Below are 22,107 nucleotides of genomic sequence, written 5' to 3' on the forward strand. Positions count from 1 at the left end.
CCTCTTGGGAAAGTCTTTTATCCCAGGAAAACTGAGACAACTGATCACTCCAGAAGCAGGATGGCCAGCTAGGAGGATGGAGAAAGGTAAGCAGGAAGCAGAGGCTGATAGAGACTTGTTTCCAAGTAACTCCACCCACTTCGGGGCAGATATAGAGACCCTCATAGGTGTGAATGATCCAGAGGGCAAAAGCAGGGATGGTTTTCTGAACCGCATACAGTAATCAGAGATTTCTCCCAGGGATGGAGGACCATTGTGTGGGTGGCTCCCATTACCCAGGGCAGTACTTAAGATAGAGGCAGCTGTGAGCTGCCAACAGCCACCAATCAGGCTAGGCGTCGGGGAGTGTAGAAGGAGAGTAAGACACTGTGCACCCCACCCCTTCAACTTGCCCACCTCAGTACATGGCCTATCTTTCCCCTATCCACCTGGGCAAATGCACACCTAGACTCCTCTGTTTACGTAGGTAAGTGCATACCTCTCCACCAGGTCCATTGGCCACCAACCAGGCTGGAAAAAGCTCACCTACCACCACAGAGGCCCAAGAATGGCACAGTTGTGAGCCAAACTTAATACCCTTTTCCTTCCCTTCTGCCTCATTGGCATTCCCTCCATCTCTACTTGGCCTGGCCGCTGTCCATCCCTCTGCACTGACTCAGTGCCTATGGAAGGTGTCTCTATCTGGGCTCCCATGATGGCTTTCTCTCCCACGTTCAGTCATTTTTTTCTCTCCTGCCCTCCTTCCCAAAGTGATCCTCCTCAGAGGCTGTGATGATCCCTATAAATACAAACCCAGCCCCTGTGTTTGCTAGCTTCAGGCACCCAAAATCAGTAGGCCCCAAGGACCTTGTTACCTCCATTCCATCAGCCCCATCATCCCCTCTCACTTTCAGCTGCCTACCCAAGGGATCAGCTGCTCCAATATACTGAGTTTGTACCTTGCTTGCCTCTTTGAAGGAAAATTCTGGGATGCTAGTGATCTCTGCAGAGGAAGCTTCTAGGTGAGCCTGCTTGCTGTTTGCACTCTCCCCTGAGCACCTTTGACAACAATCCCAGGGACTCCTGGCTGCAGCCACTTATTTTCCTAGACCCAAGAGTAGCCACCTCTATTTCCTGGACAGATCAAAGTGGTCACTGCCAAAAATGAAGGGATAGATAAGGGCAACCCTGCCTACAGGAGGGTGGGAGTGACCGGGGAGGATCAGAGGAATATGTGTCTTCGGGTGGACACTGAGGGCTTTGGACAGCCAGGAGCCTAGAAGGCAAGGTAAGGAGGGCGGAGCTAACAGTGCAAAAATGAGGCTGAAAGAGGGGAATGCAGTGTGCATCTGTGCCTAGGGGGCTATAGCAGCCAAATGGCGGGAGTAAGACGGTTGGAGCTGGAAGGGAAATGGGGTCCAGTTTGCTCTCGGCTGGAGCGTGCCCCTCCTTTGCCTGGTCCCTCTGCTCCTTTCCTGTCTCCACACCGGGCTCGGGCTCAGACGAGGCCATCAGGATTCCCCTGATTGCTTTCTTTCATACCCGTGCCTCTTTCTGCAGCAAACGCCCGCTAATGCCTCCTTTATCACGGAATTAGAGGATTTATGGCCAATCGCACAAAGGGGCCCTCGATAGCGGCCGTAATCAAATGCCAATCGGCCCGATCTCGGGCGGGCCGGGGAAGAAAACGAGCGCCGAGGATTAGCGCGGTCCTGGCTGGGCCGGCGGAGATAGCATCGGCGCGGCCGCGGTGCCGAAGCCGCTGGGAGAGCCAGCCGCAGCCGCGGAGAAAGGCCGGCTTAGCTCCTCGCGCCGGGGATTCTGAAACCATTAGGGGGGATTAACACCCGGGTTAATCTGCTTTGGGCGTTCAATTGTCTGCTTCGAGCAGTGATCAGGCGCGATAGAAAACGCCTGTGTTGGAGGGGCCTTAGTTCTGGTTGGCCCTCAAGTCTCAGTTTCCCCAACTGTAACTCAGCCAGGGCTGGTCCTTAGGCTGTGGTAGGTGAAGGTAACCCTGCTCCATAGGTGGACCTGCGCAGCTGGTTGGAAGGAGCCTAACCCCTGGTCCACTGCTATTGCCAGCCTTTCTGGGCCAGCTCACCTTTCCTGTCCCATGCCAAAGGAAGGATATTCCAACTCCTGTACTGAACCATTTCACATCTGTAGTGCTTGGGTTCCTCAACAAAGTATGTACCTTTTCCTATTGTGCATGGCCAGGAAACAGATTGTAGACTAGATGAGTGCTGACAGAGATGAGCAAGAAGCTGACACCTGTTGCCAGGCCATCTTTCTTTTGAAATCCCTTTCCAGCATATAAATCCTAAGGGGTATTTGTTGGTTAACTCATGGTAGGGCTGGCTTGCCACCAACTGCTACTTCACCACCCCTCAGCTCCCTGTCTGTGTTGGCTAGGGTGGGGCTGTGTTGGCCAGGGACTCCATAGGTTTCAAGCCCTTTGTCTCTGCCTTAGTTTTCTCATGTGAATAATGAGGCTAGCTGAGAGCACCGATCCAGTGACTACTGGTATGGCCTATCCTCACTGCTGCCTTATGCAGAGACAAAATTTCACATCTCTCCCCCTCCTCTATTACTACTGAAACCCTAGGGTAGGAGGCTCAAAGAAGTGTGCCTACATCTGGCCTCCTTTTCCATGGGGATGTGGCAAGGCCACCATGTATCAGATAAGCCCAGAGGTGGCAGCAGGTGGCTGTTCTGGAACTGGCCAGAAGGCTGCGTGTGGAGGAGTGGTAACCCTGGGGAGATTTATAGAGCCTTCTTGATTCCTATCCCCTAAGTCCCATCTCTTCTTGGTACCTGAGATCAATAATGTTGGAGCAAAAATTACTGGGAGAGGGGTGTGTGAGGAGCTCCTTCTTCCTTCAAGTGTTCAGGGGATACAGGGGAAGTAGCTTCAGTCTGCCATCTGATAGCAGCTGAAGGTCACAGCTGAAGCAAGCAGTTTGGGAACACTTCCCACCCCCAGCATATGCCCATGGGTCAGGCAGGGCCGGAAAGGCGGTGAGAACACAGAACCATCTCCAGGTAGGGGATGGTGGGTTGGGCGGCTGAAGAGCCGGTCCTCCCAGGAGGTGCTGTGGGAGACTTGGAAAGGTGGAGAGCTGTGGCAGAACTGGCCATGCTCGGGGCTGCAAGAAACGGCAGGGTCTTGCAATGATAGCCAAGGACAGGCGTGGTGACAGTGATGGTGAGGAGACTTCAGGGATCCTAGGCCGGAAAAGACAGCTGGGCCACTGCAGCGCTGGGTCTAGGTTCTGCGTCCACCAACAGCGCGTGCGCGGCCTCGAGCGGGTGGCGCATTTTCGTGACGCCATACCTTTTGCGCCATCGGCCTTCTCCCTAGCCTGCTTCTCTCAGAAGGTAACTGACTCGGTGGCCGGGCTGAGCTGCCTGTCCCCGAGGCCGGGAATGACTTATTTCTCCTTCAGAAATGGACGCAAGCAGTTCACGGTGCTGCCTCTGCCCGCGAACCTCGGTAGCCCGGTGCTGAGGGAGTGCCCGGCAGTCCGTGCTCGTGCCCCACACCCCGCACCACAGGTGACCTCCTTCCGGCCCTGGCGGGCAAAGTTCTTGCATTGTACACTGGTCCGCCCGGCAGGTAAACCGCCGGATCGCGATCGCGAAAGTTTTGTTTACCTTCCCGCGTTACGGCTCCGGGGGAATTCCCCGGGCACCAGGAACCGGAGGTGGCGAGGCCAGGCCGGTCTGCGTTGTGCTAGAGCGCCAGAGAGCCTGGGCACCCCCAACCGAGTTACCTCGCGGAAATAGCCTGGGGCTCCGAAGCGTTAGGAGGCAGCGCTTCTCTTGGAACTAACGAGCCGCGATACAGTGGGCATTGGAGCAGAGAGGGTGACGCGTTTCCTCTGAGGTCACGTCAGGGGAAGGCCCTGTGGCCCAGGGGACAGGTTCCTAGGGCAGGCTCGGCCAATGGGGGATCAGGTGGGCTGTGGGCGGTTGTGCCCGTCCAGCAAACAAGATAACTGACAACAGAGTGATAAAGGGGACTTTGGAGGCTCAGGGCCTGATCCAAGCTGATTGGAAGAAGGGTTGCTCTCAGGCATCTTCCAAGTGGGTGAGGGAACGCCAGGGCCACTCTAGGGGCCATGTTTATCCATGCTTCACAGGATTCTCTAGGGTTCTGCATTGTCCTTTCAGGCTAGTTCTCTCCTGTGCTTCCGTCTCTATCTCTTGTGCCAGGTATATTCCAGATCAGGCCAGTAGTTCCTCAGATTTAGACCCCTTTACCTAAGACCCTTGTCTAGAGAATCTTTGAAAACACATGTAAAATAAAAGTCAGTGAAGAAAATATGACTTGAGTCTTTAGCCAAGACTGTTTTACTGTCAGCGTTGGGAGGGGTACATGCAACTCATAAACCAGAATTCTTTGTTATGTAAAGGAGATGGATGTGGCACTAGGCTCAGTAGTGTAATCTTCCCTAGCTTGCTTTAGGCCCTGAGTTTGATCCTGGGATGGGGAGCCCATTTTTCAGGAGTGACTTGGGGTTTTTTTTTGGTATTAAGTGTGACTGCTATTCACCTGTACAGGGACATGGAAAATCCCAGTGGGTTCCTGTGCAGCAGTAAGCTTTAAGGGATTTGAGGTGCAGAAGGTGAAGGATAGCTGCCTGCGCCTTCAACAGTGATGATAGGCTGAAGGCTAGCCAAGCTGCCTCAGGTGTGGTCACCACCTCCTTTTGTCTCTAGTCTGGAGCTGGGTGTAATCCATGGGGGTCAGAGTCTCCAGGTTGTGCCAGGTGGTAGAAGCTGGCTGAACCTTAACAAAAACCAAGTATGACTTCTGGCTGCCGTCTGAAGTTCTGACTGTGGGTTGGACTTGGTGACTTGAAGTTTCCTCACACACCTTCGAAGTGCACACTCAGCCACCTCCTGAAGTTCTGTACAACGTTGGTCTTGCCTGCTGGTTAGTGTGGGCAGGTAGGGCTCCCAGCTAAAAGTGGAGTCTGCTCTGGCTGCAGATTAGCTTGAAAATTTGTCCATTATCTCCCTTCCCCTTCAGTCCTACAGCTACAAGGGCAGGCAGTAGCTCCAGCTCAGTAGCCTCAAGTCTCTCCTGGTCTCCTGCCTTTGGCCTCTTCTCTAGCCTTTGGGGTTGTAGTTAAATGCAATTGACCCTCTAGATCTGTCTGCTTCTCCAGCTGTTCTCTTTTGCTCACTTCTCTCAAGCCCAGGGGCTGGGGATTTAGCTCAGCGGCATAAGGGCCTGCCTTGCAAGCAGGCAGTCATGAGTTCGATTCCTGGTACCGATAAAAAGGAAAAAGACCAAAAAAAAAAAAAAAAAATTCCTCACTCTCAAGCCCAGAGGTATCTGAAGCTTTTTCCTGCACATAGATACTCTCCTCAGGCCTCACTTTAAAACTGACGATTCATCCTTTAGGTGATACATGATTCAGCCTGAGTAGATTCCATTACAGCAGGTGGATCCTCCATGCTCATGGTCCTGAGGTACACAGACCCAGTCTAGTCTACATTTCTGGCTTCAAGTCATGTCTGGTTGAGAGGCCTCTGTCTCCTCTGTGCATTGTAGCATAATCAAGGGGATCCCGAGGATTGCAGGGGAGAGGATGAACACAAGGCTGTTCCTAGGGAGTAAGTTTACGTAGGCCATCCTGTACTGTGCTTCCAGCTGTGGAGCCTCAGCCTTTCTGCAAGAGGGATAGAAACAGGACCCATGCAGGCGTATGGTCAAGAAGTGGTTGTCTTCTCTGGGGTCAGCATGTGGGGGGGGGGTGAGGTCTCCTTTGGGCAGTGACTGGACTCTGCCTGTTGTGGAAACTACCTGGAACCTGGGAAAACAGCAAACCACCTCCTGTAACTCTTGTAAGAAATCTATCCCAATGAGGACTTACTCTTGACTAGGTATTAAGTCAAGCACCCTACAGGGGTGTTATTTCAATCTTGTAACCCAATAAAGGTGAGTAACTTCTGTTTCTCAGATTAGGTGAGTTGTCCAAGATCAAATAGCAAGTGCCAGGACCTGGGTGCATGTCTGATTTTGTGCCATCCAGCACCTATTTTCCAGATGCTGTAGTCTGGGAGTAGGCTCCAGGGTGGCCCACTGCCAGACCAACAGTTTCCACCCACACAGAGCGGTTGCCTGGACTGCAGACACAGGGAGCTTCTTTGTGTGGGCCACAATCCCTGGTGCCTCTATGCCTTGGTATTTGTGTGGGAGGTAGGGACAGCTACTGTGAGGCACCAGGCTGAATGAACTGTTTGGGCCCTTTCTGTCACAGTGGACTGGGAAATCTATGACCATTAGGAACACATGGTCAGCCCAAGTCCCATGGTGCAGGCTTTGAGTGGGAACCTGCCTGAGGCTCTTTAAGGGCTTGTGTTCCCTCTGCAGGTCAAGCCCACAATTGGCCTTCAGATCTACCTTGGGACCCTCTGCACCCTGTCACAAACATAGCTTGGACTTCAGGGACCCAGGAATACCTGTTATGAGACTATAGGTGCCACACTTTCTTTCCTCAGAGGCCATAGGGGTAGGACCTATTCCTGTCTGAGTCAATGTGTTTGACCTTTCCTCTACTGAGGCACTTGGACAGGAGAGTCCTTCCCCCAAGGCATGACTGTGGAAGTGGGGGATGGGACCATAGGGACTCTAAACTCAGAGCTCTGGGACCTGTGGTAAGGGACTCCAGTTAGAGATACCCTCCCTTGAGGTTTATTCTGGGTATGGGATTAGGTATACAGAGGTCCCTGCCAGATAGCTGGACAGCCCCTTTCTGCTCCAGGAAGCTACCTATTACTCTGAGGACAGGCCCCCTGTGTATATCCTCGAGGGAGTACAGGATAGATGCCTGTGTTTCAAAGTTCAGCGCCTCAGACAGGTCCCTGTACTCCCCAACCAGCATGCAGCTCATTTCATAAACTCATAGGAGGTGAGGTGGACTGTGCCACTGGCTGGAGAGCAGGGGAGCACTGAAACCAAGCCTCATCTCGTCACCTCTTCCCATGAGGGATAGCATACCCTAGGCGCACTGGTGCTGGCTTGTCCCTCCACTCTGACCACTTGTGTCTGCCAAGCCACATTTGCCTTGTGGATACACCCATCACCTGACCTTGGGACCTCACTCATTGGCCACAGGAGGGGTGGAAGCAGGCTTCTTGGCCAGGGGCTGGCCTCTAGGAATGCTGACACTGGCTGCAGTCAGTCTGCTTAGGGGGCATGCTGGGCGTGGGTACTACCTTGCCTACTGCAGTGTTCTGGGGAACAGTGGGCTGGTCCCTGGGGACACTCAGCCATCACTGCACCCCAGCCACAACCTGGTTCCATAGATGAACTGATGCAGGAGCAGGAGGATGCAACAGGATCCGGTTTATTCTGCCTTGGCAGGGTGGTCCTGAGAGTGGCGGGTGCCACCCTGTCCTGGGTGGAAGGAGGGCCCGAGGGCCAATTAAGGCCAATGGCGGGAGAAGCAGGGGGCACACAGCCCCTGGAATGCGGTGAGTCCAGGCTGATGAGGCCTGGAGGCAGCTGTGGTAGGCCAGGGCAGGGTGCCCCTGCTACCTAGGGTGGAAGGCACCGGACTGGGACCGGGCCATGGCTACAGGGCCGTGGACCCAGGCCACACGGAGACCCAGGGAAGCAGGTGCAAGGTATGTAACACAGAACATAAAACACAGATACGCTGTTCACAAAAAAGCACATGGACAAGTGGGCACAGAGTCACAGGTCAGAGTAACACCCAATGGTGGCCAGGCTAGACACACAGACACAATGGCAGTGTCACATACAGACCACAGGGGGAGACACAGCACTATGGAACATGATGGTTACCATGGCCACAGAACTCAAGGGGCAAGGGGGCCTTTTGGCACGACTGCACTGGAATCATGTGAGGTGCAAGTGGTGGGAGCTGTCTCACAGCAGCTCTCTTGCAAACCCCCTGGCCTTAGTCTGTCTTCCACACTTTGTTGAGCAGCTTCACCACCTCATCATAGATGACAAACACAATGGCCACGTCCAGACAGACCCGGCCCAGGCGGGGGACAGTGCCTTTGTAGAATCTGTGGAGGGGAGGGTATGCGATTAAGGAGGCAGAGCACGGCATCCCTGGAGAGGATCTCTCTAAAATACCGGAAGGAGTCAACCCAGCGCAGGACGGTACCAGACCAGGGAAGATCTGTAGTGGGTGCAACAGCCCTGCCCCTCCTGTACTCACGCCCTGAGCCCCTCATTCCTCAGGATCTGCAAGCCACAGTCCAGTGTGTTCCGGTATTTGTGTGCCTCTAGGCCCTGCAGAATACCAGTGGGCCAGAATGCTCAGAAGCCAAGCCCTGTCCTGAGCACCTCTTCCCACTTCCTTAGCTTTCCCTGTCCCCAACCTGCATCCGGGTCTTGATCACGTCCAGAGGGGTATTTCCAAACACGCTGGCTGCGCCTGCAACAGCTCCAAAAACCCCGGTGATCAGTGGATTCACAGGCTTGTTGGGGTTGTCCCCTGGAAATGGGGTAAGGATTACAGTCAGAGAATCCTGGGAGTAAAAACGTGGGTATGCTTTGAAGGCTGGTGAGCTGGGAACAGGATCTATGAAAGTGGCCTCCCTGAGGGAGGCCTCCCCAAAGGGAGAAAGCTCACAGTAAGTGTAAGTAGGGTCCTGGGGCACACATACCTTGGTACCAGTTGCGCAGGGAGGTCATGACGAAGAAGCGGATGGCTTGGTTTGAGCCCTGCTTTAGCACAGTGGCTGTGAGGCCCTGATATGTCCCCTTCAGCCCTGAGAACAAGTAGGCAGAGTCAACCTGGTGCCTCCCAGGCCCCAGCTGGGGATTGGGGAGAGGTGTCACATGCAGTGCCAAAATGGCAAGGGGGAAGCCCCTCTGGGCCTGACAGAGGCCTTTGGCCCTCTTGAATGGCTCACCTTGCTCCCGTACAATCTCCCTAACCCCGTGGAAGAATCCTCTGTACTTGGGGCTGGGGGAGGTCTGGTCGTGGATGAACTTCACCTGAGAGAGAGGGAAGCACAGGAGCTGGCTCCTGGCCACCACCTGAAGGGTGTACCTGCCCTTTCACTAGCAGACCCACAGCCCACCCAGATCAGGACAGGGCTGGGGGTGAAGCTCCTCCCTTGGCAAGCAGTGCCACTTTAGGCTGTCTCAGGCCACCACTACAGAGGAGGTCCCAGAACACAAGAGGGACCATCTAGTGAAACAGTCTCTGCATTTATGTTTCTGTTTATAGAACATCTTTAAGGCATAATTTTGTGGTTTTTTTCATGTGTGTGTGTGTGTGTGTGTGTTTTTCGTTTTTATCGATACCAGGGATTGAACTCACGACTGCCTGCTTGCAAGGCAGGCGCTTATGCCTCTGAGCTAAATCCCCAGCCCCTATTGTTTTGTTTTTGAGACAAGATCTTTCTCTGTAGTCCAGACTGGACTTAAACTTGCCGTGACCCTGCTGCCTCTGCCTCCTGAATGCTGGGATGACAATCACATATCACCTTGCCTAGCCTTAATAATGTTTTTGTTTTTCGGATAGAAAACCTCCACAGGACATCTTTTCTGCCCTGCCTCCTGTGTCCAGCTCACCAGCAGCCTCCTGTGACCATATCTTAACCTCTTTCTGGGGACATCCTCCCTACTTTTATAATCTGTGGGTCACAGGCCTCCCAGAACTCTCCAGAACTTCCAGCCTTGACAGTATCCATAGGGCACAGGGTCACCACTGCTTCAGGGATCTTTCACCTGTGGTTTCTGTGTCAGAACCTTGCCTACCTTGATGGTCTCCATAGGGCACACGACCACTACAGCCTCAGCCACACCTGCGCCCAGGCCACACAGCAGCCCTCGAGTGCTATCCAGCCGTCCTTGGGCATCCCGCATGTGGTTGCTGAGGAACTCAAACATTCCAAACCTAGGGGTGACAGATGAGTGAGAAAGGTTACTGCCATGGCCACCCGGAGCTCCCGCAGCCCAGGGCCCAATGGAACCTCACCTGACAGCCGCCTTGGGGATGGAGCCATAGAGCAGGGAGCTGAGGCCACGGTACAAGCCCAGGACGCCATGGCTGCGAACCGTTTGCCGCACGCAGTCCCCTGCAGGAGGGGAAAGTCAGGATCCTGAGCCCGCTCCCCACAGTGCCCCGCCACCCGGAGCCCCGAGGTTGAACACTCCTCACCGATGCCCCTATACCGCGGCGGATTTGACCGTTCGTCCAGTTGCAGCTGAGTTTTCACGTACTCGGTCGGAAATGTGATGCAGATCTCGATGCCACCCGCAAGACCGCCTGCGGGAACCGGGCACCCGGGTTGAGACGCCCCCGCCAGGAGGCCCCAGGCGTTTGCTTCAGCTCGGGCCCCTCCCCCGCTCCGGACTTTGCCCGGTGCCGCGGAAAGCCTTCACTGCTAGGAGGCTGGGCCGGGTCCTACGCACCCACTCCGTTGTCCCCACGAGGCGTGCACGGAGATTCACGGGGCGAGCGCACAGAGCCGGCTGGAGACCTGGGCCGCACCCCCGTTACCCCAAATCCTCGGACCGACCCGGAAGTGGGGCGGGGCCTCGGCGTCCCGGGACCACCCGGAAACGGGACAGGGTAGGCGGGACGGGGGTCCGCGTCCCGTAGGGGCCCACCTGCCAGAATCGCCTTCCCGGGGTGCGTCAGCTTGGCTTTTCCAGTTGCGGGTGCGGCGGCCGCCAGAGAGCGGGGGGCACGGGGCGCGGCCATGACGGGCGGGAGGCGGGGCGCCCAGCGTTGGCCTCGGGTCCGAGCCTCCAGCACTGGGCACACACTCCGCGGCGGCGGCACTGGCGGCGGCGACCGGTTATGGTCCCGGGGGCGGGGCGGCCGGCTCTGCTCTAGCGCTCCGCCCAGCGTGGCCTGAGCCCGGCCCCGCCCCCGGCCCGCCCCGTACGGGCCGGGAAACTGAGGCCGGGGCGGAGCGCGCGAGGCACGCGTCGGGGCGGGGCCGAAGCGCGGCCAATGGCCGATGCCGGGCCCTGGAACACCGAGAACCATGTCTTCTGAGGTGGCGCTTTTGCACCACTGGGGTATTGTGGGCATGGTGCAGTTTCCATAACGCCTGGAGCAGAGACGCGCGCGGGAACGAGTAAAACTCGGAGTCTGCCGTGAAGGACAGGATCTCCAGAGATCCTGAGCAGACCCTCCCCAAGACACATACGGACAGTCCCCTCCCTCTGGTTTGGGCTTGGCCTTGGGACTCCCCACGTACTGTTCAGTTACCACCCTGCTCCACCCTTCACTTTCGGATTTAAGAGCTCTCAGCAAATATGTTTAGGAAGACCTAAACTCAACCCGATTGCATTGTCCCATACAGTTTTTCTGGGCACACACAGGTCGTCACCTCAAGAGGTCCCCCAACTATCTTTTAGTAGGTTGCAGGGCCTAGTGTATCAGCGCCTGTCCCTCCTACTCACACCAGCACCAAGCAGATAAGCTTTGCCTTGAGAAACCGATTTTAATATTCATGATTGACAGGAGGCTGAGTCCTGTTAATGAGATGTTTCTGTTGTGTCGGCAAAGTGGCTAGCAGGGGAGCTCTAGCCAATCTGGGAGTGAAAAGAGTACTGCTCCTTCTAAACACCAGGGAATCCTTACTGACAGGCGTCCCTAGTCATGCCTGGCTTCAGCCAGAGGCCCTACAGACAGGGAACCATTTTCCTGCTGGCAGCTAATGTTGGTCTTTTCGGGTAGTCACTGTATTTTGGCCTCCTCAGGCTTTTCGATGGCTCAGAGGTGGCATCAATAGGCTTCAGCAAAAATAAATAATGTCCAGGTGTCCTGCCTCCCAACTGAGGTCCTCTGTGCTTCTGGAGTACCATGTTTCTTGGAAGGCTAATGCCTTAGTAAGAAGGGGTGTGAAGACTCAGCGCCCACTACACACTGAAGCCATACATGGGAGACTGGGTGAAGCAGGAGTGGTTGAGTATCCTTGAGGGAAGCCGGCAGGGGCTGGGCCGGCAGCAGGACCTGCTGTCAGCATCAGCTGCTGGCCTGCAGAGGGAGAAGCCCACAGTGAGCAGAGCTCCTGCTGCTGGCAGGATAGGGCTCCTCTCTCGGCTGTTCCTGAGTAGCTGGGAGCCAAAGAAGCAGAGTTGGTGGGACCAGCCCTGACTAGGACCAGCCTGAGGCACAGGGAGAGCAGGTGTCTGGAGGAAAGTGGTGGGGTAGGATGGGGTTGGGTGCGTGCATTGCTGCAGGGCTGCCAGAGGCTGGCTAGGCTAGAGAGCAAGCTGATCCCCAAAAGGGACACTTACTTAGCTTAATCAGCTGTGTCTCATTCATGCCCATCAAAATCTAAAAAAACCATATTGACATTAATGGCAAGTGGGTAGCCCAGCCCTGGGGAGGACACCTGAATCCCAGCTGGTGTGTTGCATGCTCATACCACCCCTTCAGGCCTATGACAGCCCTGCAGTGTGTGCTCAGGACCCAACAGCCTCTCCAGTCTGCTTCACAGCAAGGCCATCCAAGGCAGGCTCTTAAGTGCAAAGATCTTCCAGCAAAAGCAAGCAATGGCCGTGCTGCCCAGAGTCAAACAGAGCAGGACACAGCAACAGGACTACTGGACAGTGCCCTCATCAGAAAGCATGGGCTCTCGGAACATGGAGGTTGCTGGGCATGCCAGTGTTCCTGGACATATTAACCTTCATACCTGGGAGACACTGGGTTCTCCCCTTGCCCCAATCTATCTCCATCTCCATCTCCGTCTCCATCTGAAGCCCAGCCAAGGCACAGTAGGAAAATGTGAATCCCTCTAGCCTTCCCCACCCCAGGATGTCACCTACCAAACATGAGCGGGGTAGGCTCCCCAACATGCTCTTCTTGCTTGTGCAGACCCTCTAAGGTATCCAGTTTGTCAACCTGTAAGAAATGGGATTAGGTGAGCATCTACCTAACAGAAAACAGCCCATGCTCTAGGTGAACATGGATCAGAAGGTTTGAACATGGGCCACGACGACAGTTCAAAGCTAAGGATGTGCACAGGGGGAGACTCACAGTGGCCTGCTCTATACCTCATTCTACTCCAGTGCAGTCAGGCCACTTTGAGGTGAAGGCCAGGGGTTTTGGGCTAAGATGGAAGAAGTGGCAGATCCCTGGTGAAGTCTCAGCTGCAATTCCAGCCCAAAGACTTCCTGGAGGGCCCATGGCCCCCAGGTTCACCATAGCAAGCCTAGTCTTCCACTGGACACAGGGACACCTCTATAATGTCCTCCTTATTATGAGAGGTATCTTGTCTGGCTCTGGCAGAAACACGTTTTGGGTAGCAGGGGGAGCTAACCCTAGAGTTATCAAGTATCTGAAACCCCTGGCTAACCCTGTGTTAGCTGTGTGACTGTAGTGCTGTTCAAGGTGACAAAGGCTACAAACACTATCAACCACAACCAACAGAATACATGAGCCTCAAAATCCACAGGGTCTCTCCTGGTAGCCCAACTCCTACACTGTGACATCTCTGAAGTCTGCCTTCTTCTCATGTTAACCCATGGGCTTTTACTGTCACAGACAGTTTCAAGCCACACTTGTTCTTCCCAGGTAGGGGCTCAAAGAAGCCAGCCACTTGCAGGTCAGCACATTTTAAGGAAAAGAGAAACAGCTCACTTCAGGAGTGTGCAGTTCCTATAGCAAACTCCATACATTTGCTTCTAATAGGGAGTCCATTGTGGTGGGAGAAGTAAAGAGCCTTTAAGTCCAACAAGACTGTATCTCCTGCAGCTCAGGTCATGTAGTCAAGACTGCCCTCTCCCTCAGCCCTAAAGGTCATCAGGGAGCTTCATACCCAGATAAGCTGTGTAATGGAACTGGGTCACACTCTCCTGCAGAGGAGTGATGGCCCTGAATGGTCTCTCAGTTGGCTCTCATCAAGGTCTGGGCAGCTCCAAGTGGTGGTACAGACAGCAGGCAGCCCTGAAGCACCTTGTTGCTGTTTCTGTCATAGCTCACACTGACCTATGCTTTCTTCCTTTGCACCATAGCAAAAAATCTCAGTAGCAGGCTTGTAGAAAGCTTGGTGGATTGCAGAAGGCTTGGTGTGTGGGTGAAAGGGCAAGAAGGTGCTGCTACCAGGTGGATTTTTCACAGTGCTACAAACCACAAACTGACATATATCTCTGGACAACAAGATGCCACAGATCTCTGGACAGTGGCTGAAGTTGGATCCCAGAGACTCCTAAGAATATTACCCAGTAAGAATTTTAATATCAGACACTGTCATCAATGAGAAAGGTAAAGTCATCCCCTTCAATGCTGTTGCAAAGAGCCAACGGTATGGTAACATTTCTACTAAGTGCTATGCAAAAGGGTCAACAACAGCTGCATCTTGAAACTCTCATGGATGTTCTGAGAGCAGACAGCCAGGCCCACATGGAGCCCAATGGGCTGTGTTCTGGAGGCTCCAAGGAATGCTGGCACCCCTAGTTAGGGCTGTCAGCAAGCAGGTATGGTGTGATGTGGTGTGGTGTATAGTGTAGGAGAGCTGATGTGAGCAGCAAGTGAGAAGTTTTACCTAATGCCTCTGCAGTGATTTTCTAGTAGGTATGGAAAACTACTTGAGTATGAATGAAATAGGCCATTTTTGAAGCAGGTCAGGACTTGTGAGTCAACCTGGGCTGGCATCAAGCAGACCCAACATCTGGGCCCAGCAGGCTCAGAGCCAGGGTCACTGTCAAGGATGGGCTGTACCACACAGGGTCCAGGACTTACTTTGCTAAGGTACTCCTTCATCACCTGGATGAAGTAGGGCATGGCAAAATCAATGAGGTTGTGTCTCCAGGCCAGCTCAAGTACCACATCTGGGTGAAGCAGGTCATAGCAGGTGAAGAGAGAGGCTGTGAAGCACTCTCGCTTGCCTTCCTCCAGGAACCATCTCAGCAACTTCTCCACAAGCTCTGGATCACGTGATTCTGCAGCATGCTGTATGGCGTCCTGTGGCCAAGGCAAATACACAGCATGGGTCACACTGCATAGCAGAGGCTGCAAACCTGCAAGTGGTTGGGTGAGTAGCAGTGCCAGGTTTCTCCTCTGAAGACTTCTGATGCAATGTGGTCATAGATGCCTGCTTCCAACTGGCCGGGGCAGCCTTGGCTGGTGTGCCTTCAACTTTGCTTAAAGTGAGCATTGTTCTGTTTACTCTCCTGTGGGTCTTGGGCATTTCCAGACCCCTGTGCTCCAGACTGAGTTTAGTTGCCTCAAGTGGCTTTCTAGAGGACTCAAGAGGCTCTAGGAGCCCCAGCAAACTCAGCACTTTGAGGTGGTATACACCACCACAAGGGCCCACATGTGCAACTCCACTTTGGTCCAGTGGGAGAGCAGGGCAAGAAGAGGATGACAGTTCCTCTGGCAGCTCAACCTGACTAGAAGATTCCCAGATTTAAATTTCACAGTGGTACTGAACCACCTGTCATTGGCAGAAACAAATGGTTTGAACATAATTTTAAGTTAGTTTAAAAAATTCTGCAAACCTTGGGCTGGGGATTTAGCTCAGTGGCATAAGCGCCTGCCTCGTAAGGGTGAGGTCATGAGTTCAATCCTTGGTACCTCCCCCCGCCCATAAAATAATCTGCAAATCTTGACAAGGATTAAAATGGGTAACTTGAAGTGGGTTTTTTTTTTTAATTTTTTGAGATGGGGTCTCTCTATGCAGTTCAGGCTGGCCTTGAGCTCACTTTGTAGCCAAGGCTGGTCTCGAACTCCCACCTCAGCCTCCCGAGTGCTGGGATTACAGGTATGAGCCACCATGCCTGGCTTGAAGTGGATTTTAAACTGGCTGCAGTAGTACATACCATTAATCCCAGCACTCGGGGAGCTGAGGCAAATGTATTGCAGCAAGTTTGAAGCTGGGCTGGGTTATATACTGAGCTCAAGGGCAATTAAGTACACAGTGACCCCTGTCTCAAACTAACAAGAAAAAAGAAAAAACAAAAACTGCTGCTGAGCCTGCATGGTGATGCATTCCTATAATCCCAGCACTCAAGAGGCTGAAGCAGGAGGATCAACATGAGTTTGAGGCCACCCTAGGATATGTAGTGTGTTCAAGGGCAACCTGAACTACATAGTAAGACCCTGTCTAAAAACAAAACAAAACTTCCATACTGAATTTAGGAAATGCATGTGAGAGTCAACTCCATGATTCTTGAAGAGCCGCTCAATCCAAATCAGATCCCTCTCAACTCTAAATCTATGTTTTAAAAATAGCCCTTCCTTAACATCAGTCCTCTAACCCATCTTGAGGATCTTCTAGTAAAACTCAGAGCCAGGTATCAGGGAGAAGGAAGGGTGTGAGCTCCCCTAGTGCACCTTCCTCCAGGAATCAGGAAGCCCAGCAAGGTGACTAATGCCAAGAGAAAAAAGGATGTGGGACCACCAACCTTGTACAGATGGTCCTTCTTGCAGAGCTCCACACTCTGAGCCCATCGGTTGTTGCCCTTGTACAGATAAGCCGCAATGCGCCTGAATTCAATCAGTTGGTGCTTCTCCAGCTGCTGAGCCAGGCTGATATTGTCGAAGTTGTCATAGGCATCAATAGATGCTCTCAGGCCCTAGGAAGACAGCTCTTCTGTGAGGGAGGAGGCACTGTAATATGGCTTGTCTGCACAGCGAGCTGTCACCTGGAATCACAGACAAGACTTCTTCCCACATGCCTACTGGTGCCCATAAGCCCTTCTGTGCAGGGCAGCCTACTGTGGGAATGAACTGCCAGATACAGACAGGGCCCCACAAGCATCTGTGATGCCTTCTCCACACCTACTTGATAATCTTCTTCCTCAGTCAGCAAGTAGTTCAGTGCCTCGTTCACACTCTTATTGTTGTGGTTCTGGACTGATCGTAGGTAGGGCTTCACCAGGAGTAACTGGCCTGCCTGACAAGTTGGGAAAATGGTCAAGGGACTTGGTCAGGGGAGGAGGTGCTCAGGATGCCCCAATGAGAGGTGGAGGTGGGCATGGGTTAGTCCAGGAGCCACAGAGCACCTTGTAGACAACTAAGGCCAACAGGCCTACACACTGATATAAAGAGGACAACTTGAGGCCTCAGTTAACACTATTTAATTTGTGGACAGTGTTGAGAATACCCATTTGTACCTGAAACAGTCTGATAAACTGAACATGGGAATTTCAAAACCTGTTTTGGAAGGAGCTACCTTCACATGGCCTCAATAAAGCTAGCTTGATACCTTTTCTCTCCAGACATGGGGCTCTGGCCAACACACCTTTGAAAAGAAGCTCACTGTCCTGGTGTGGTCCAGCCGGGGTGACAGCACCAGCAGTAGGTCATTGATGAGCAGAGGCTTGTAATCCAAGTAGAACTGCAGGGCTTTGTAATAGAGCTCTATGTTGGCTACCTGGAAGGGGGCAAACCTGAGGATCAGCCTCTGTCCTCCCTCCAGATACCTCAGCTCCTCTGTGCCACCTTCTGGTTTTGCTCAACTGGTAGTGAGACCTACCTTGATACCTCACAAATCTGAAGGGCTCAATATATCCTCTCCCATTTCTATGGTATTTTTCTCCACAGAAATCTGATTCCTGTTTCTTGCCTGCCTCATATAACCAGCTACACCAATATCTGACAGAAGACTAATGCTCCAGCTATTCAATAAATGAAATATAATTAAGCCAGAATAACCTCAAACATCAAAATGAAGAAAAATGTTTTATTTTGGGAGCTGTCTCCAGCCCTCACTGTTTTGTAAGCATGTTGGTAGTGCATCCTATTATATCTCCAGCACTTTTAAGGCAAACATGGTGACATTCAGACCCTAAAACTCAACAGCAGCCCAAGACCAACAGGCACCCACAGGAAAGGGCCACTCATTCTGGATGGATGCCATTACACTGAGAGGGCTGTCCTTCAGGTTTTAAGGTCTAGTAAAGCTGCATTCTCTTGTCTCTTTCTCCATTGGCTTGCTGCCATTCTCTTGCTGACAAGTCACTTGATGCCTTGCTGACTACAGCATGATGTCTAGGGCCTGCACACAGTTCTGCTGTTTGAATAACAAGGTGGTTTCTTGCTCTCTGGAAAGTAATGACCCACACAGCATGATGTGTGTCCACATGAGCAAGCAGAGGTACTGAGATGTGCATGGGGCTTTCTCTGGTCTTGCCAAGAGAAGGGATGGACACCATGGGAAATTCTAAAGCTGGATTTAGATGATCCAGGAGTTGTGTGTGGCCCAGTGAGGTGTGTAGATCAGAAGACTGGGAAGGAGTGTCACTGCAGCCCTTTATGGTTTACCAACCATTTTAGCCTCTTCTGTTTTTCCTTTGTGCTTTCATTCTGTTGGGATTTTCCCCTCCTCTTTTGGTACTTGGGATAAAACCTAGGGCCTTTACACTGAGCTACATCCTCAGCCTTTTGATACTTTTGTTTATTTTTGCCCAGAGTTCTGGGATTATAGCACCTGGCTACATTTTTCCTCTTATGCTGCAGCACTTGCTGCTACCACAGATTCTTACAAGGTCTCTAGCACTAGCCTAATGGAAACAAAAGGAGAGAAGTGGCCCAGTGCTGTTATAATGCTCCCCCTATGCATGGTCTGCCCCCAGGACTGGTTCCCTAGCTGCTGTGGATATGCTGACATTAGATCCAGGAACTTGTCATTCTTCCAGACTGGTCCCTTCACCAAGTCATCTAACAAGCAAAGCAGGGAGTGTGGATGTCCCACAGGATGAGGTGTGCAAGTAGATTTTAAATTTACTCTTCCTGACAATTCACCTTGTCTAAGTCCCACTGGTCTGGCTTGCCTTAGATGACTGTGGGATTAAAAGATGTTGTAGAGGAACACACATCTCTCTAAGGTTCTCATATTAGGTCATATGGGCCAGTAGAGTTGACAGTGGTCACTGAAACCAGCCCTGGCTTTCCCCCCATGAGCACAAGGGATGATGGACATTCTCAGCCCTGTGAAACAAGTCCAAGTTCATACCAGGGTGCCATATTAGCCATACTCTCACCTCAATCACTGGTGCTAAGCTGCAGGGATCTGGAGTTTTCTGCCACTCCAGAGTTGAGTAGGTCTATGGACCATCTGCCACACCCACTTTTTTGCCTAGGGAGCACTGGCATCTATGCAGTGCTCTTCCCCAGAGCCAAGCTGGGACAGACCCTGGGTGATGTCACTAGCCACACAAAGGATCAGGAACATCACAGAACCCCAGGGGGGTAGGGCTACTTCTCAGTTTTGTAGAAAATTAAGGCTTGTAGATTTTGTAGTGAACTCCATGGTGACCACTGGTATATTCCTAATATATGAGAAGCACCCTCTGCATTGAGGCCCTGCCACTAACCACTTGGCAGGGAGGAACCGCTGTGTCCATTTCACTAATCATGTAACTTAATTCTAAAGTGATGAAGTTCCTGGATCACAGTGACAGAGATGCCAAGATTGCCAACTCCATCTTTATGAGTGAGCCCCCTGCTTGTCCTGACGCTACCTAGCCAGGTGTTGAGTAGACAGCAAAGCATCTTGTCTCCTGTGTAATACAGATTGAATGTCACCCTTGACTGGGAATGTCATTTTTACCCTGTTTGTCTTTACATTAGGAGCTGATATGACATGTCTCCCACACAGCAGAGTGGCAGAAGCTTGGTGTATCACCCAAAAAAGGTGCTTGGCCATGAGCCTCACTATGGCAGACAAGAGACATTGCTCTTCTACATGACATGCCTCATAGGTACTGCTGCTATTTTATGTATACTAAGATACATGCACTGCCACTTCAACTGTGGCATGCCATTTTAAATATCTAAAGAGTTAAACAGAAAAAGTACCCATAGAACAGATTAGGTATGGATAGTAAAGCCTTTAGACCTGTCTTCATGGAAAGGGTCACAGCAGCATGTTATCTGCATGTGTTCTATTAGAAAGCTGCAAATCTTGTAGAAGGTGAATTGACCCATCAGAGACTTACAAGTTTCATAGTACTGTGCCATGTAACATGGATGTTCCCTCCCAAGAACCGTATAAGTGTGATGCTTGACCTGAAGGACGACTCTTCCTTCAGATAGTTCCCAGGAGGCCCAGGAGCCAAAGACCTCCCTTGGCACCTGACCACCACCTACACTTACTGCACTAGCTGCACATGGAAGAGAAGGTGCCTGAGGAACGCAATAAATACCAGAAAGCTCTGGCCCTGATTGGAGTGGTGGGACTGGATGTAGTGAATACACTTCCTTTTCACTGCAGACTGCAGAGAGAAGAGGTTGATGGGCCAATTATTTACCCCAAGACACTGGGAACAAAATGAAGACACTCAATTCAAAAGGCCTGGGGACTGATGACAATTTCACCTCTTCCTAATTTGCATGTAGAGCTGAGGAAAGGATAGCTCCTGAGGCTGAACAAGGTCAGGCCAAAACCATACAGTAGCATTGGATTGCTTGAGGCTGCTACTCAAACTTGTTGTGGTAGCAAGTAGAGTTCAGTATCCTAGTTAGCCCAATCAGACTAAAGGAGGGATAGTTATTCCTGGGCAGCCCTGGACTGGTTCCTCCACTATAGGCATTTCCTGTGCTCTTTCTCTAGAGCTGACAGTTTTGTGTTCCCCACACTCAGAACACATCTGCCAGTAGCAGGCAGACACTGGTGATCTCATTCCTGCTTACCTTGGCAATGACATCTTTGAACTGACTTTCTCTCCAGGCCTCAGTGGGGTGGCTCATCATGGTAAGGATGGCATTATCGTACTCCTCATGTTTGTCATAGAGAAACACCAGCTCTGCCCAGAGATGTGCCTGCTCTGCAGCCCTCAGCACCTGAATAGGGAGGACACAAGTGAGAATTGGCATGTGTCACCTGAGGACTTGGCAGCCAGAAACCTGAGCACAAAGGTACCTTTGGGATGTTGACCCGAGACCAGAAGAGCTCCAAGTGCTCTGGCATCTTTTGTGGCTTGAACTTGGAGTAGAGGATGGCCAGCTCGGTGAACATGCCCATGTGGGCCCGTTCCAGGCCCAGGGCTGCCTCCAGCAAGAGGATGAGCTCCTCAAAGTAGCCACGATCCTAGTAGACCAATACCCACAGCTATAGCAAAGAAACTGCACTTCCCTGCAGCCAGACCCATACCAAAGGCAGGGCAAGCATAGGCCAAGTGCAGTGAGTAGGAATGACCCTTAGGCAAAATATAGAACTACGGATTACACTATTTCACTTAGTAACTATTTAGGTCATGTTGGGTCAAGTGTTGAGAAACAGCCCCTAACACTGCAATTCTCATGTTTAAATACAAACTGGTGTTGCTTTAAAAATGATTTTTTTTGAGATAGGGCCTCGCTAAGTAGTGCAGGCTGGTCTCAAATCCCCAATTCTCTACCTTAGTCTTTTGAATGCTGGAATTACAGGTGTGTCTATACCATGCCCAAACAGAAAATTGAGCACTGTAGGGTCTGAGGATGATTTGTTTTAACTTCTGTCTTCACAGTGTACTCCTTTTGGAACCCTGACTCCAAAAAGCTAACTCCACTCAGAACGCAACCATTGTCCCCTGTCATGTGACTGCATCCTCAGTTGTGATGGCCAGCCACATACATTCAGATCCAGTCTTCTTAGCCATGCTCCTTGGATAAGACAGATCTTGGTCACAGACTGAAAACTGTGGTGGAGCCCTGGAAAAAACACTAACCATGTGTATTATGACCACAGACCTAGAGAAGACTCAATGGGACCACCTCACACCCTTCCTCTACCTCCAGACACCTTCCATGCTCTCATTCTGCATTTGCACACTCTAAGGAACTCTGCCTGAGCTCCTATCTGGTGTCCACCAGCTATGGCACCAGCCTCCACCAAGGCCACTGCTCTAGCGATGTTCTTCTCCACAGATGACCTTCAGAGAACATCCTCTGAGCATATATTCTGCCGAAGCAAGCAGAAAATATCTTATGAGTATCCTGTCTAGATTACTTTCTTATCGTGACTCCTTGTTACCTCCCAATTATCATCCCACTGTTTTACTTTTCTCTATGGCAAAATCACCCCCCAAAAAGATATGTTCCTATGTTGCTCCTGGCTTTCTCTAGCATTCCTCAATTCTCTTATCCTGTTATCTCTCCTGAGCTAGCTGGAGTCCCTTCCATGCTACATTTTACTCAGTATGGTAGGACTAAATGGCTTCAGAAACCCCACAGGTAG

At 52.0% G+C, this 22,107-nt stretch overlaps 2 protein-coding genes and 1 long non-coding RNA gene across 7 annotated transcripts in view; 1 reads left to right on the plus strand and 2 right to left on the minus strand.

The window, feature by feature from the left end:
- Window positions 1-22,107, plus strand: part of LOC134470693 (uncharacterized) — an 85,123-nt gene that overhangs the window by 6,651 nt on the left and 56,365 nt on the right. The gene's annotated exons all lie outside the window — the stretch shown is intronic.
- On the minus strand, window positions 7,328-10,822 carry Slc25a1 (solute carrier family 25 member 1). Its single transcript, XM_003478373.5, has 9 exons — window positions 10,598-10,822; window positions 10,146-10,253; window positions 9,963-10,062; window positions 9,743-9,881; window positions 8,890-8,974; window positions 8,641-8,745; window positions 8,353-8,468; window positions 8,190-8,263; window positions 7,328-8,034 (listed from the first exon to the last, which is right to left on the minus strand). Exons 1-9 carry the CDS (start codon window positions 10,689-10,691, stop codon window positions 7,920-7,922), a joined length of 936 nt encoding a protein of 311 aa, XP_003478421.1. The 5' UTR covers window positions 10,692-10,822; the 3' UTR covers window positions 7,328-7,919.
- The window catches only part of Cltcl1 (clathrin heavy chain like 1), a 95,219-nt gene continuing 84,534 nt past the window's right edge, over window positions 11,423-22,107 (minus strand). For 4 of the 5 annotated variants that reach the window (XM_013141797.3, XM_013141801.3, XM_013141798.3 and 1 more), the window contains 8 exons: window positions 20,812-20,979; window positions 20,583-20,732; window positions 17,191-17,322; window positions 16,732-16,842; window positions 16,352-16,522; window positions 14,688-14,909; window positions 12,773-12,848; window positions 11,423-11,978 (listed from right to left, as the gene is read on the minus strand). In XM_013141797.3, the coding sequence (XP_012997251.1) occupies window positions 11,851-11,978; window positions 12,773-12,848; window positions 14,688-14,909; window positions 16,352-16,522; window positions 16,732-16,842; window positions 17,191-17,322; window positions 20,583-20,732; window positions 20,812-20,979 (1,158 nt within the window). In that variant the 3' untranslated portion in view covers window positions 11,423-11,850. Of the gene's footprint in view, window positions 11,979-12,241; window positions 12,282-12,772; window positions 12,849-14,687; window positions 14,910-16,351; window positions 16,523-16,731; window positions 16,843-17,190; window positions 17,323-20,582; window positions 20,733-20,811; window positions 20,980-22,107 lie in introns of all 5 variants that reach the window. The other variant, XM_013141800.3, reaches the window with a different exon arrangement.

Source organism: Cavia porcellus, unplaced genomic scaffold (assembly GCF_034190915.1).
Source record: "Cavia porcellus strain 051 isolate PalLab524CR breed Dunkin Hartley unplaced genomic scaffold, mCavPor4.1 scaffold_16, whole genome shotgun sequence".
Lineage (NCBI taxonomy): Eukaryota > Metazoa > Chordata > Mammalia > Rodentia > Caviidae > Cavia > Cavia porcellus.